Source organism: Haliotis rufescens, unplaced genomic scaffold, assembly GCF_023055435.1.
Source record: "Haliotis rufescens isolate VD_foot unplaced genomic scaffold, xgHalRufe1.0.p SCAF_20, whole genome shotgun sequence".
Classification (NCBI taxonomy): domain Eukaryota; kingdom Metazoa; phylum Mollusca; class Gastropoda; order Lepetellida; family Haliotidae; genus Haliotis; species Haliotis rufescens.
The window spans coordinates 1,087,054-1,104,410 of record NW_025963891.1 but is presented as its reverse complement, the minus strand read 5'-3'; the positions used below and the strand labels follow the sequence as shown (position 1 = coordinate 1,104,410).

The 17,357-nt window shown below is 38.5% G+C and overlaps 2 protein-coding genes across 7 annotated transcripts in view; one reads left to right on the top strand and one right to left on the bottom strand.

Moving 5' to 3' along the window:
* Positions 1-17,357, top strand: part of LOC124151049 (short-chain dehydrogenase/reductase family 42E member 1-like) — a 314,896-nt gene that overhangs the window by 16,496 nt on the left and 281,043 nt on the right. The window contains exon 3 of the mRNA XM_048400730.1: positions 1,728-1,823. Within this exon, the coding sequence (XP_048256687.1) occupies positions 1,728-1,823 (96 nt within the window). The remainder of the gene's footprint in view (positions 1-1,727; positions 1,824-17,357) is intronic.
* The window catches only part of LOC124151044 (netrin receptor UNC5C-like), a 420,080-nt gene that overhangs the window by 296,242 nt on the left and 106,481 nt on the right, over positions 1-17,357 (bottom strand). The window lies entirely within an intron of this gene.

Sequence of the window (17,357 nt, the reverse complement as noted above, 5' to 3'; positions counted from 1 at the left end):
AATCTAACCTGTGTTGTTGCCAGTATAATCCGTAGAGCCAGTGTCAGTAGTGTGAGGTGTGCATCGCAGTGTGGTGTAGACCAGCTGGATGGACTCAGCACGTTCACCATGGTATACCTACACCGACGCCCCCCATTGCTGTTATCGGAGAGTGTTTGAATAATGTAAGTCCACCTCTGTTGCTGACAACCATTGCCTGGGATGAGCTCTGACGAGGAGCAACTGGAGAGTGGGTGCTGCTCTGGTGCAGGGAAAAAATGGAGCTGTATTTGGTCCGCTTGAGGGATTGTCAATCCATTGGTGTCATGTTAATTTTGATAGTATGGTCTGTTTGTTTGGTGAGAAAACCTAATATGATCAGTGATAAAATCTACTGCGTGAATGAACTCTATGGAATCTTGGTACAAGGAAAGCTTGAATTGGTTATCTTGAAGGTCTTGGGCCTCAGTCAACGGTGTAACAGGTGTATATCATTGGTCTGTGAAGACTGGGCCTTGATTGGGACATGTATATCATTGGTCTGTGAAGAGTGGGCCTTGATTGGGACATGTATATCATTGGTCTGTGAAGACTGGGCCTTGATTGGGACATGTATATCATTGATTTGTGAAGAACGATTGGGCCTCTAACAAGTGTATATCATTGGTCTGTGAGGTACAATAGGGCCTCTGTCAGGTGTATATCATTGGTCTTTGAGGTACAATAGGGCCTCTGTCAGGTGTATATCATTGGCCTATGAGGTACAATTGGGCCTCTGTCAGGTGTATATCATTGGTCTGTGAGGTACAATTGGGCCTCTGTCAGGTGTATATCATTGGTCTGTGAGGTACAATTGGGCCTCTGTCAGGTGTATATCATTGGTCTGTGAGGTACAATTGGGCCTCTGTCAGGTGTATATCATTGGTCTGTGAGGTACAATTGGGCCTCTGTCAGGTGTATATCATTGGTCTGTGAGGTACAATTGGGCCTCTGTCAGGTGTATATCATTGGTCTGTGAGGTACAATTGGGCCTCTGTCAGATGTATATCATTGGTCTGTGAGGTACAATTGTGCCTCTGTCAGGTGTATATCATTGGTCTGTGAGGTACAATTGGGCCTCTGTCAGATGTATATCATTGGTCTGTGAGGTACAATTGGGCCTCTGTCAGGTGTATATCATTGGTCTGTGAGGTACAATTGGGCCTCTGTCAGATGGATATCATTGGTCTGTGAGGTACAATTGGGCCTCTGTCAGGTGAATATCATTGGTCTGTGAGGTACAATAGGGCCTCTGTCAGGGGTATATCATTGGTCTGTGAGGTACAATAGGGCCTCTGTCAGGTGTATATCATTGGTCTGTGAGGTACAATTGGGCCTCTGTCAGGTGTATATCATTGGTCTGTGAGGTACAATTGGGCCTCTGTCAGGTGAATATCATTGGTCTGTGAGGTACAATTGGGCCTCTGTCAGGGGTATATCATTGGTCTGTGAAGGCCATCAATAGGCCTCAGTAATATTGCAGGAACTGGGCCTATATATTAAAGGTGTATGTCATCACACTGGTGCACAAGGCCGTGTCGCAGTATTGCATCGGTATATCCCTGATCTGTGGATTATAGTTGGGACTCAGGTGTCAGTTTTTGGCCCCGTTTATGAAATATGACCATGACAACTGCACAAGTGCACTAGTTAAACTTGCCTCTCTTTGGCAGCATCACAAACTACTGACACTACTTTTAACATTGCAGGGAGACATCCGTGATGCGGCTGCGGTACATGCAGCTGTAGAAGGTGCCAATGTTGTGTACCACATGGCGTCGTATGGCATGTCAGGCAGGGAACAGGTAGGTTGTTATTTTCAAATTAGCTGTCACAACATTTGTAAAGGTTGCACAGTACCTTTTGGAAGCTTAACACATGGTCATCCTTTTTTGCAGCACATGATAATTTTGCCAATAACATTTGATAATACTGTCTACATCACATAATAATCCTATACACAGCACATGATAGTCCTATACACAGCACATGATAATCAAAACACATCACGTGATAATCCTATACACAGCACATGATAATCCTATACACAGCATGGGATAATCCTACACACATCTTGTGATAATCCTATACACAGCATGTGATAATCCTATACACATCACGTGACAATCCTATACACAGCATGTGATAATCCTATACACAGTATGGGGGCGGTCGGGTAGCCTAGTGGTTAAAGCGTTCGCTCGTCACGCCGAAGACCCGGGTTGGATTCCCAACATGGGTACAATGTGTGAAGCCCATTTCTGGTGTCCCCCGCCGTGATATTGCTGGAATATTGCTAAAAGCGGCGTAAAACTATACTCAGTTAGTCAGTATACACAGTATGTGATAATCCTATACACAGCATGTGATAATCCTATACACAGTATGTGAGAATCCTATACACAGCACGTGATAATCCTACACACATCACAAGATAATCCTATACACAGCATGTGATAATCCTACACACAGCACATGATAATCCTGCACACATCACATGATAATCCTATACACAGCACATGATAATCCTATACACAGCATGTGATAATCCTATACACAGCATGTGATAATCCTACACACATCACATGATAATCCTATACACAGCATGTGATAATCCTATACACAGCACATGATAATCCTGCACACATCACTTGATAATGCTGCACACATCAAATGATAATCCTGCACACATCACATGATAGTCCTACCCTCAGCACATAATCCGTCACTCATCACATAATCCTATACACGTCACATGATAATCCTATACACAGCACGTGATAATCCTACACACATCACAAGATAATCCTATACACAGCATGTGATAATCCTACACACAGCACATGATAATCCTGCACACATCACATGATAATCCTATACACAGCACATGATAATCCTATACACAGCATGTGATAATCCTATACACAGCATGTGATAATCCTACACACATCACATGATAATCCTATACACAGCATGTGATAATCCTATACACAGCACATGATAATCCGGCACACAGCATGTGATAATCCTATACACAGCATGTGATAATCCTACACACATCACATGATAATCCTATACACAGCATGTGATAATCCTGCACACATCAAATGATAATCCTGCACACATCACATGATAGTCCTACCCTCAGCACATAATCCGTCACTCATCACATAATCCTATACACATCACATGATAATCCTATACACATCACATGATAATCCTGCACACAGCACATGATAATCCTACACTCAGGACATAATCCTACACACAGCAAGTGATAATCCTGCACACATCACATGATAATCCTTCACACATCACATGATAATCCTGCACACATCAAGTGATAATCCTGCACACATCACATGATAGTCCTACCCTCAGCACATAATCCGTCACTCATCACATAATCCTATACACGTCACATGTTAATCCTACATACATCACATGATAATAGTACACACATCACATGATAAACCTACACACAGCACGTGATATTTCTACTTTCAGCTCATGATAATCCTACACACATCACATGATAATCCTACACACAACACTTGATAACCCTTCCCCAATATATTATGCACCTCCGTCAACAATATTGCCACATTCTCACCTCACAGAACCTGATACAGTAAGTCACTGCATATAGATTCAGTTAGCATCAAACATGCTCAACTGTTTTTTACAAAAATATATCAGTAACAAGAAGTAACACCAGCAGAGCATTATCCACTGGAAGCCATCATGGCTGTCTGCTGACCCTGGGTGTGAGGGAATATTTCCCATGGTATGGGAGAGGTGTTTCCTCCACAGGCCCAGGGCAAATCAGAGCGAGCTGTTCACGATCAGTAACAAATGTTCTCTTCAGCAGTCATTATAAAAAACACCTGACTCCCTCACAAATATGAGTGACACTTGCTGGTGTGTTTGGGAATGGTCACCTTGTGGTTGGGGGTCATGCAAATGAAAGAAATCCCACAGTGATGAACACCCACATTGTACTGTAGGGTGGAGTAGCTCTGTGGTGAGTGTGCTTGCTCATCATGCTTAAGACCAGGTTCAAGATGTTCTGTAGCCCATGAGGGTCCAATGTGAGAAACATGTTCTTGGCATCACTTGCAATCATATTCCTGAGAAGTACTAACGTCGACTTCTCTCACAATGTAATACATCTCCTCACAGACTCACGCATCTCTTAACGTCGACTTCTCTCACAATGTAATACATCTCCTCACAGACTCACACATCTCTTCACCCCATACAAGTCACCATCCAGGAAGAGGACAAGAGAGGGTTGACAAAACATTAGATCTGAAGACATTAGACGTTTATATATGAACTCTCTTCTTATATGATGATATTGTTATACATCTTTGAAGGTGTCTGTTTATAGAAATCGTCCTATGCATTGGGCTTCTTGTATCCAGGAGGTTGGTACATAGCCACGTGGTTAAAGCATTGGCTCAACTTACCAGAGACCTGGTTTGACTAAACATGGGTATTATGTCTAATGCCTATTTTTGGTGTCCCTTGTCAATGCCAGCCATGTTGCCAGCATATGACTGGCTTGTTGCTATAAGCAGCATAAAACAAGGCTGGCTGTGTATATATATGAGATCGCAGGGCTGGGATGAGTCCAAATTTACTACCCAGGTACCCACCCCCATTTTACCCAACCCTACCTGGGTACCCGCTGTAGGTCTCATGAGATAAATAAAAACTGTCCATTTAGGGAAGTGTGACCGTAGCCCTGGCAAAATGTGCTTAGATACACCTATAAATTGATCTGGTCATGCATACACTGAAGTTGACTCAAAATTTTATCTTTATTCAAACATATACAATTCAGAAGAAATGGGTGCACAGTTAGAAAGACATGCAAACATTATAGTGACTTATAGTCTAACCAAAGAGTTTTAGATATTTTTTGTCATTAAGCAATATAATATGTCACTAACCACGGGTCCGGATATTCCTGTGTGTACCCGGGTCCTACTCATTACCCAACCGACCCGAGTACCCGAGTTACACGTCCCAGCCCTCTAAGATCTTATGTTAATTTTTCAAGCTGAAACCTTTGAAATGTTTGTTTATAAGACTTCAAGTCTTTAACAGCTAAAGACATATTGTTTCCTTTGAAGAGAGCTTGGTTTCATAGTACTTCCTCATTCCTTGACACTACAAAAGCCTTAAAGAATTGTTTTAAACAAGTCCTTGTACATACAAACTCTTTCAAAGTCATAAACATTTGTTAAAGAATTTGCAGCTGAATTCAAATGAAAATTGTTACCAGTTCTCCAATCTTCCACAGACAGTAAAAACAATTATGGCTGAACACGGCCCTTCATTATCTTTCCGCTGTTAACAGCTGAAACAAAGGTATAATGGCGCCCAGCAAAATTAAATTATAGGAGGTTTTCTGTCTTACAATCACCTGTCATCTGTTTAAGCATCAATAAAAGCTATTCCATACAGGCACGTTAATGACCCAAGGGAGATAATTCTCTGTCCAAATGATTGCCCACGTAGTTAATTCTATTACACTTTCTCTGATGAACAGCCTGTTGGGAACTGCTGGAAAGAGAAGTTTAGAATTGTTTTAAATTAACTGCCTTCGCCATGTTCACAGCCAGTGTGAAATAGTTGCAGCAAAATAGGAAAAAATAATGAATGTTTTGGGCGATGATTGAATTTTGATTACGTGTATGTGGATACAGTGACCGACATTAATTCACTTTGATTTTGTGTTTTAAATAGAGTTTTTAATGACTTATTGATCCATGTTTTATGATATTGAATCATTTTGTGTTAATGAAACGTGACAGACTTGGCAGTTTGAGACGTCTATTAAAATGAGTGAGTAGGCTAGATTGATGCTATTTCATGCGTTTTCAGCAATTTTCCCACTGCACACCTCATGGCAGCTGGACAGGAGATGAAAAGCCTTAAATAATCAAGCTGATTGTTTTCCCTAATTGAAACTTTGAGGATTTAGGCTGTGTTAAGAAAATCATGGCAGAAAGTTTTAATTTAACACTGCACGCTACTGCGGTGTAAATGAAGACAGCACAACCACACAGCTCCTGATGTCTTTGAATTCTGTTTTCAATTAAGTCATGGCTGAAAGTGTGAATGTTGGCCTATTTAAAACTTAGTTAATAGATTTTTTTAAAACCCAGGGTGGCTGAAATCATGGAAATAACTTTTTAAAAATAATTGTCAAAATTCATATACTACTCAAAACAAGTTAGGAACCACTTAGTTTCATATTATTGTGAATCTGTCATGTCATGTCATGGCATGACAGATTAACTGAAGTAATATCAAAGCATCCTTAAATTTTGGGGGGTAGTTTATTATCTCTGCAAAGAGATGTTGGTAGAATGAATTGAAAAAAGGAAATGAAAGAAAGCTACCGCTTTGGAACAGTGCTGAACGGTTCTTTGAATGACAAGAGTTACTTCCCTTTCCATATCTATTCAATTTGAATTCATTCTTAAGTACCAGTACTTGAATTTGTTCTCAGAAGGAAAGAACAAACCCCTGAGACATATTAAACATTTATTCAATATCTGTAACATTTTGGATTGTATGAGCATTTTGAAATGATTGATCTGTGAACCAAGTGGTAAAATAATTTAAAAGCTGCCGAAGACATTTAAGTTCATGTCGGGGAGTTACAACTAGGAATGACATTGTACACACAAGTAAATTCCTTAGAGCCCAGTGTCATCATTGTTGATTTCCTTGTCAAATGTTTTCACTTTGAACAGTCTTTTGCCCCTCCATTTAGACTCTACATAAAAAGAGGTACTGAAAAATTGATTGTAATTATATTTGATTTTGAGTTTGCTTGTTAGATGTACTGGTGGTAAGATTGATGAGATGTCATTTTTTGTAATCATTTATAATGTTGTCTTGAACAGTTGGCATTTTATGCTCCCTCCCTGATAGGGGTTGCTGTGAAAAGTGTTAGATATTCCACAAGATGAAAGTTAGTTCCTGTGAACGTTCTCATATTTTCGGAATTATTTTTCGCAGTATCAATCACAAGTGACACGTCTTTCAAACAAGCAGATATCACACAAGGCTTCTAAGTCATGAAAATCAACCATCAAAGCAACTGGGAATATAAACCATTTCCATATTCTGAAAAAACAAATTGTAGTCATGAACATCAAAGTGTCCTGTGTTGCATGCTGCCTGCGGTGGTCAACTTTGACCAAGGCGTCTTATAAGCTGTGAAATAATCAGGGAAAGAAATGGTTGTAGTCATCTGACCATTATCAACTCATTATCGCAATTACCAAAACTTCACAGGACTTCTTATGACAGAAATATTCACAAAATCATAAACAGTGATTATGGGCTATTCATTTGATATCCATCTAAATTAAACTCTCGTCTCCGTGTTACCCTATCATCAGGTGTTTCGTCAACATCGCTGTTCAAGGTCATTCCTTATCATAAATCATTGCTAATTTGCTGGCATTCGGTTACGTGGGATATCATCACAGCTGCCTATTTGATAATAATTGCGCTCATGCAAAAGAGGTCAATATGCATACTGTGCCAACCTGCACAATCCTGTGAGGGATCTGAAATTCATTTTTGAGCTGAAGACGACTCTAGGCTGTGTTAGTTGGGGTGAAGTGTTGAACTCCCTCTTGTGACAGATGGAGAAACTAAAATCGTTAATCGTCTGATGAGGACAGATGAATTCCTGTTTTCTCGAAAGAGGGTATTTACCTCCATGTCATAATGTTTGTTCCTTAAAAATCCATAACAATGACGAAATCCTCACATGCTGAGGCTTCAGTTTTCAGAGCACTAGGAGACCTCCCAGAGATCGGGATGAAAGAGATGACATTAATATGGTGTAAACATTCCATTAAAATATTATTGGTAAAAATTGACTTTGTCATTAAGTGCTCAAAGACGATAAGCATTATTCACCTTGGGCAGGGGGTCGCTTATTTTCAACACCGTCTCATAAGCCACCATGGCTTAAAAAACAGATATGTTTTTGCACGTGTGAAGGACTGCTTCTTTGAATTAATTTTCCAGAAAAATTGTCACCCTGTGTATCACTAAAGTAGATGGACATCTGAGGTGACAAAAGACACTTTTTGTGATGTTTGGTTTCTGGGGTGGGCTCTGTTAGATTAAGTCTCGTTAAATTCCCTGGTGTCCCAAGTGATGAACGAATTGTCAAACATTTGTCACCGAAATGATAAAAAGTTTATTGTTTTTTAACAGTTTCTTTTCTAAAGAGCAACTGCCATATGTCTCTGTTATCCTTGATCGCTGAAGAAATATTATTTTTGAGAATATAGTCTTTGTATCTTTTTAAAATTTGAAAAAAGAATTTCCATGTTTGGGGATGTGGTCTCTGTGTGTTTTATCTAGCTGGCAGAAAATGTGGGGCAGATGGTTTTTCAAATTTCTTAGACCATAATGTGCAAAATGGAGAAAAAATCTGTTTTATCAGAACATGCTGAAAAACATTCAGAGTCCCTGTCAATGGAGTTGAGTTGGTTGTTACTGTCTTAGAGCATTTTAAAGACTGAATTTGTTGAAATGTCATTATGGGGACATTTGCTAAAACCGTTACCTCGAAGGCATAAGCAATATTTCAAACAAATGCTGTTTTTGGACTGTGTTCAATTACACTTTGTTTTTAAGGACATAAATTTGCTCAGTGTGGGTTTTTTCGTGGTTTCTTTGTGGTGAACTCCCATTTTTGTACAAAGCAATGTCATTGCCAGAAAGGCATGCCAAAAAGGAACCATTCTTTTTCAACGACCTTTTAAATTTTAATTATATGCCATAACTACCAGGTTAAACATGTTTAACGTTTGAACTTTAAAAAATACTGCTTATTGTTTTTGTGATCAAATCATTTTCCTTGTCTGATTTTTCAAACAGAATGTATCAACAATAGGCTCTAAAACAGCCATTGTGTGCTTCCGTAACACAACATTAAACAACATAAAGTTGTCAAGCATTAAACAACGTGTTGTTTAACCATGTTATTCGGCAATTAAGATACAACTCATAATCGTGTTTATTGGACTAATTTATGTAAATGGATGGAAACATATATTAATGTGAAGGTTCTCATACTAATGATGCTTACTTTCTGGTTTCTGGGTAGAAAAAAACATCTGACATTCAGAGTACGAGGGATAGTCACTGATAACGGATTATTTCTATTTATGTTGGTCGTTCTTTCAAACATGTGATTATTTTCAAGCTCTCAGAAATGACAGTGATTTTGGCATCCATTACACAATAGGTCTTTTTCTCCTGACGTTTTATAATTATGACAAAATAATTCCAATTTTCTCAAAAACATTCCAGGAGATGGAAGTTGTAAAAGATAAATATTTTGTACATGTTTGTCATTGAACCATATGGGGCTATCATGGGCTCTGTGTCAAGCCATAATTTAGACCCGATTAGCCACCTGACTTCAACATGAGATTTTTATGAATATTACTAGGTACACAAGAGATAATTGGTACGACTTTATCAGTCCTCATTTAGGCCTGTTTGTCAACCAGCCTGCTTCCCAAGATAGTTCCCTTCACCACAGGTGCAGTGTTGAGCTAAGTTTATACAATGGCCGTGTAGTTGAGACAAATCCCAATGTTACATGTAACATTGCTCCCCCACACATGGCGTGCATTCTTTCAGTGTCTTCTCCATAGTGCCAAATACCTTCCAAAGCATCTTTTACCATTTCACTTAACCTTTTTGTAGAAGGTATCACCGTGAGTCGAATGTGGCAGCATTTGAATGCATCTCTTCAAATGTCTATGACTCAAATGTCAGGAGCAATAACTCTCAGCATAAGATTGCATTCTCACCCGGGCACAATTTGTGTTTTGAAAGCTTTCAGCATCTAAAGATGTGTGACTTGATGCCAATGTTGCCGTGCATGGAATCGATAGAGAGGCCTGTGTTTATCTTGGTAGGACAATTTGTATGTGTTTGCTGGCATAGCACACGGAACACCAGATGGCTTCATTTCGGATACGGGTGACATTTGTCCTATAAGTTTCTTGAAAAAAAATGAAACTGAAAAAAGAATTGGAGGAAAATAAGTAAAATTGTTGCGGGGATGGAGGTTGTGATGAATTCCGGTGTCATGCTGCTGCAGTACAGACACATCAACTGGCCATGCTGAGTGCTCAGTTTTCACAGAGATTTATTAACATGGAGTTGAAAAAACAAGAAAGCAAGAGAATCTCATCTTCTGACACGTCGGATACACATCAGCATGATCAGTATTGTGGCCATTGCTGTAAGTGGATGAGGGAAGGAGATCGGTGTGTAACATGGGGAGGTTGTAGTGTACAGGGGGACTTGGATTGGCAAATTGGCAGTCGCAGCAAATTTAATTCAAGTAGTTCAAACTACATGACTTTTTAGCAAAATTTATGCATATTCATGGACCAAACCAGGCCTCGAAGGGGGGTTTGTAGGGCTAGGGTGAGTCCAAGCTTACAACCCAGGTACCCGACCCCTGTCATTAGACAATATATCACAATAACCACAAGTCCAGGTAGTCCTGTGGGTACCTGGGTCCTACTCAGAACCCTACCGACCAGAGTACCTGAGTCCCTGAGTCCCTGTCCCAGCTATAGTGGTCAATGAATATGCATGAAGCTGCCTGAAAAGTCCTCTGTTCAAACATAACTGAGGTACATGAATATAATGATTAACAACTTTATAACATAGTTTTAGACTACCATGTTCTTTTGTACATGAATCTAATGATTAACAATCACCCAAACATCACAGAGACAACATGTCAGTTTAACATAGGGCACTAGAACTGCAAAGTTGAGACATAGACTGACATTACGCTTCATACCGATAGGACCAGAGCCTGGTTTTCTGCTCCAGATAATATCTGGATCATAACTAGCTGAATGAACTTTATATCATAGTTTTAGACTACTACCAAAAAATGTTCTTTTGTACATGAATCTAATGATTAACAACTTTATAACATATAATGTCTGGATCATCACTAGCTGAATGAACTTTATAACATAGTTTTAGACTTGTCAGAAATATTTAAAATAAATCTACAATATTTCGTTATCTTAACTTTTAGTTTTTAATCTGCATAAGTTTCAATTTTGTGTGTTTAGAAATTAAAAGACACAAAATGAGTGGTGTAGGTTAATTGTCGTCAGTAAGATTGTTACTATGGTTACTAAGTTACTTAAGGATCATCAATCAGGGTGGAAGTCCACAACAGAGCCTGATTCACTTCCTGATGGAGAAAATATGAATGCTAACCAAATGTCTTCTACAAGAAACTTGATTCAAAAATAAAACACTTATCTGCAGTTTATATTGAGTCTGACATCTCAGATCCTATACTTTTCACCAAGTAATGGTTTTAACTATTTTTGTTCAATGATAAGCAAAATGTGGTGTCACTCATAAATAGAGCAGAAGTTTTGATAAATGTTCACTTTTGGCCTCCTTACATTGAAGACTATTGTGTTTCTGGAATAGTGGCCATTTTGGTCCAGACAGCTCCCTCCTCGTTCATCTATTGTTAGTCCTCTATGGGAGAGTGAATCTTCTCAGATGTGCATTAGATGTGTAAGATAGCTCTTTTGTGTCTTCTTCAAACCCTCCTCTGACTTCATATTGTCGTCTGCCATTATGCCGTCTGCTCAGAACAGTGGAAGCAGACGGATAACGATAAGTGGTGCAATGTGGTTTTTCTGGTCGGAGACAGCAGTTTGGTAGATACAGACATGCAATGTTTCTATATCTGATTCAAGAATCTGCTTTTGTAAACAGGACACTGCTAAAAGAATACTTATTTTAAGGTAGTATAATAGGGTGACATTCTAAGCATGCTAAGAAGAAAGAGTTTTAAGGAATTTTTTATGGAAACTTAAACGAAAAATATAGTACTTTAATGGATTAGCCAATCAAATGCCACAGAATCAGTTGTAATTTATTGCATGACTTATAACCAGTAGAATAACAACAATATGTATAATGTGATATTTCAAACCAAATAGTAATTGTATAAACTCAATTTGTAGGATTCTACTGCTTTCATTCTCATGAATGAAGAAGATTTTTGTAGATTATTGTTAGAAATACCTTCATAAAATAGCACTTGGAGAGTTCCATATCCAAATTTGATGATGTTTCAAGATAATAGTGAGTAGTGTTTAACACCTTTTAGAATTATCCATCCATATGACCGTGGTCCAAGAAACTAACTAATAAAGCATTATTATGTTGCTGATAATTGCTCTTGGTGTTTCACTATCATAGATCATTATTATCATTTCAAAGGAATATGGTTGTAAGAAATGAAGCATATGGAAAGAAAAAGATTGAAGTATTTTTCAGAATGTCCATATGTCATGTTTTCCATCTCAACCTTAATGTCAGGCCCATCTCCTGCTCAGCATCCATTACTGACGCCTTCCATTTTGACATTGTTCTGTGAATGTGACGTCTGCTCAAGTAGAATGGAAGCAGACGTCTCTGCCACACCATTTCAACCAAAATACCTGTATAGCCTTCAAGCATGCTGGCCGGCTAGTAAGAAACAAGGCTGTCTTGGTTGATGTATTGCACACTATGCTGTGTTAACATGATGTGAAGTTGTAAAAAACTTCAAGGTAGATCAGACATACCCTACCTCACTTAACTGACAGAAATGGGTGGTATGGGTGTTCCGTTCAGAGGGTGTTTTATGTTTCCTTTTCAAATTGTATTTTCGACAACTGAGTGCAAGGCCGTGTGGCCTAATGGTTGTAGGTACATGCCATTTGGTTCTGGTCTTGTACCCCAAGAAAAACGTGGCTAATGATTTCCCACTTTGTCTCATTTTTACTACCCAACATGCTCCCGCAAACAAGGTTCATGGAACATTTTATGTTGAGTAGAGTTTCCCAGGAACAGAGAAGAGTCATTTACCTTCTGAACAAACCAAGCAGACATCTGAACTTTGTTTGTTTTTGTGACTTGGACAGGATAATTTTTGTGCTTTTTTCCCCCTTTTTTATGCTTCTTTTGAAGAAGCATTTATATTTTGACATGTGCAGATTTTCCATAGAAATGCCTTGCAATATGCAAATGATATGTTTACATAATGGATACTGCATGTATCACGTCATCGTATTCAATATTCCAGCTATATAATTAGGAGATAAACATACTGTATTTTCAATCTAGAGCTTAGTTACCTGCACATTTAACCACGCTAAAGTGATGATGGAACTGAAAGGGCAGCGTGAGGTTTCAAATGTTAAATGTAGCACAGTTAAATCTGCAGGTAACCTATCTCTACATTGAAAACGCAGTACATTTATCTCCATTCTACCATGACAAAATAAAACAAGAACTCTTTGGTGTCAGCAAATATATTGAGTGAAGCGGCATGGGTTGAGTCCAGTGTTCCGAGTGGGTTGTCTTTCAGAATTTACATATCACCTACAACAGCCTGTAAACAAAATATGGTACTCAAATATGGTATGGTGGTCACCCCTAAAGAAAACTGAGCAAGCCTTGCAAAAGTTTCATTCTGCACTGCACGTCACTATTATGATGTCATACTGCTCTTAATTCTTTAGTGTTTTCTACATGAAATGTATTGCTACACATCATTTGAATATTGTAGTAACTGCAACTTTGCATTTTGTAATCTATAATTGTAAATATAAATATTTAAATATGCCAACCGACACTGAATGTAAAAGAAGTGCTATTCTAAAAAAATATTAGCTTCTGTGGTGATGCAGTCAAATCGGCTGTTTCAATCAGAGGGGGTTTATTTTGATTTGATACCTTTGACTGACCAATCAAAATCGAGTACTTTCCAAATTCATTGTAGAATGGCATGTCAATGATAGATTCTGGAGCAGGCAAACCAGGAACTGAAAGCCTGAGCAAGACATCCATCCTCAGCAGGACACAATGACACAATGACACACAATCATATACTGGTGACCTAGCTATTCTTACCCATAAATTAGTCCATACCAAAACCAACAAAAGAGAAAGGATTAAGGTTGTTGCATTGAACAAATGTGTTTTTACAAAATTAAAGACTTTATTCACTTATGTATCCTTCCTACCAGCACATAGTTGAAATTCCTAGATAAATCCTTGAATGCAAGCCTCAATCACCAGTGTCATCTCCAGCACAGGGTAACACCTTATTGTGTCATCTGCTTGTCCCAGTGTCATTTTGAACACAGGGCAACACCATATTGTGTCGTCTCCTTGTTCCAGTGTCATTTTGAACACAGGGCAACACCATATTGTGTCGTCTCCTTGTTCCAGTGTCATTTTGAACACAGGGTAACACTATATTGTGTAGTCTGCGCATTTCGTGTCATTTTGAACACAGGGTAACACCATATTGTGTAGTCTGTACATTCCAGTGTCATTTTGAACACAGGGTAACACCATATTGTGTAGTCTGCACATTCCAGTGTAATTTTGAACACAAGGTAACACCATATTGTGTCGTCTGCTTGTTCCAGTGTCATTTTGAACACAGGGTAACACCATATTGTGTAGTCTGCACATTCCAGTGTAATTTTGAACACAAGGTAACACCATATTGTGTAGTCTGCGCATTCAAGTGTCATTTTGAACACAAGACAACACCATATGGTGTAGTCTGCATGTTCCATTAGTCTTGTACTTGTCAGAAACATTTAAACCTTCCCTTCTACCCATGTCACCTCTACGGTGCAAACCAATCTGATGTACGTCTGACACTGATGCCGTCTGCTGCTGTCAGCCATCTTGTAATTGTCAGAATCACTGTTCTGTTTGAGTCTGCTGTGTGTTGGAGCCATCACATAATTGCCAGTGCTAACATGCTGCACTGGTGCACAATTACCTGCAGCTTTTTATCACCAGATTTTGAAAGTTGATCGGGTTCTGTCAACATTGTCATTAAAATGTGGCACCGTATAATGGTGCTGTGATTGTTAGCAAATGGTCTCTAGACTTTGGTATTGTTCATTGATTATCTTCAAGTATGGCTGTGAGAAATTGGTACCACAAGCTAATGACATTTCCTCTTCAACTTCTTTCAGAAATCGTAAAAGGCTTGCACCATTATCATCTGTATGTATTTTATACAATCTACTATCAGCAAGTGACGTCATTTCCTTCGGACTCTTTCAAAGAAACATATCGGCAAGAGATGACATTGCTCAATTAGCTTTATCTAAGTCAAAGAAATTGGTATCAGTGAATGAATTTTTCAATTTGTTATCTGAAATGTTGATGTCGATCTTGTGTTTGTGAGTGATGATACTATTTTTGTGGCTTTAGTTAACTCAAGTGATTTTTGATTTGGCAAGGAGCCAAAATGGCTTTAAATTAGCCAGAGAGTTCTTCAAAGCCTTCAATTCGACATGTACAATTTGTCTGTACAAATCAACCCATGACACAGATAATATTTCATGGGTTTTGATATAAAAATGAAACAAATAAAACCAAATAATCAACTGTAAAATTTTACTGTTTTTGACTCATTTTTTGTCAGTAAAGACATACTTAAGATTATCACTATCGTCAAACAGCGTGCACATGCAGTACAAACTGAGAAACTGACAATTTAAATGCTACATCAGTATGGTTAAAGGGACCAAATTCACAAGGATATTTCTGCAGAGGCTGGTCAAGGGAGGTAACCCCCTGTGACTGCCAGTCTGATGGTTTTTCGCAAGGTAACACAGATGTCAAGGAGGTATTTTGGGCTGAATGTTCAAATTAGCTCATTAACAAGAGTGATTGACACTATGCTTGTAGGCATTTCTTCATTGCCTGTATTTATTTGGCTGGTGTGGAATTGGCTTAGTTTTCTTCCGAATATATCACAGGAAGTGAAAGAACACTGCTCCATGGCTGTCAGCTGTTTGTTGAACTGGACAGGATTTCTATAGGGGATTAAACACAGTGAGGTATCTCTTTGGCAATATTTTGACCACCTGGTTTGGATATCCCTAGTTAAAGGGATGATGATAGTTTTTTTTTTGTGGTGAGCAGACGCTCTTATTGCTGGTTGGTTATGCTGCTGTTACAACAGGAACTAAACATTGGTTGAAGCATACTTGACTTCCCTGATTGGTCGATCAATAAAAAGCATGAGGAATAGCCATTTGTTAGAATAAAGAAATCAGACCAGCAAATGCAAGATGACCCCTCAGTATTTGCTTCCAACATCATATGGAGTTGATAGTTTGTAAGTTGAAAGTGTAAACTACCTTCTGTTTGTGAAATGGGTTTATCAAAGATGTTACAAGTCAGGATAAAATATTTCAACTCTAAAATTTCTTATCAAAGACCTGATTGAACATATTATGTTTAAGGAATTAATTGAACAGAGCTGTGGTATTTAATGATTCTTTGCAATGAAAAAAAGCATCAAATTAATTATGTTAAAATAATCACGTTATAAATGACTTGAATCAAACTTGCAAGGACTGTCTAAGTTCAGTCCCCCTTTAGCATGTCTTCGTATCACCTGGTTACATCACTGTTTGATAGTGATTTGTAAACACGTGCTCATGATTTGATCTGAATCGTACGCCGGATTATGCTTTTAGCAGAGATTTCTTTTGAAAATGGAAAGGGTTTTCTCACTTTAATTTGTAAATACAAAAACAAAATAAGATATCTCAAATTCTGAGGTAATTCATTTATGTCATGTGTAACTGCATGTCTATCTTTGTAACATAATTCCACACTGACACTTCCTATGCTCGAAGACATGGTGGAAAGTAACGTCCTTGGCAGTGTTTGCTTTTTTCACCACACGTCACTTCTGGTGATCCAAGTTTCCTGTGTAGGAGGTAAGTTTCGCCAGTATTCTGATCTTGTGATTACACACAGATGTGACATTGCCATAATGGCAGTCACAGGTAGATTAATACAGTATTTTTAGCATCCCCTTTCAAAAATAAACTTCCATAGCATCTTTTATCACTGTTGAGGTGGCATTCTGATTACCAAAGTGACTTTCAATCAAATTATCGTTCACTGGATCTGGATTGAATGTACATGTAGGCATGTTTGTGTAGTGATATATGCAGCGAGGTGTGTGCCGTCTGCTTGGGAAGTGTTTCATGTTGCACAGGTTCTGCATGCTTCTAGTATCAATTATTCATCAGAATGTGCATATTTAGCCTTCTGTCATGGCCTATTTGGGGGGAGGTGTGCTGATAATGTTCATACCAGGCACAATGATAGAGTGTGATGGCCCTAATCTGTCATTTTATGGAACTTTGCTGTCTCATACAGTATATAGGGATTTACTTTGG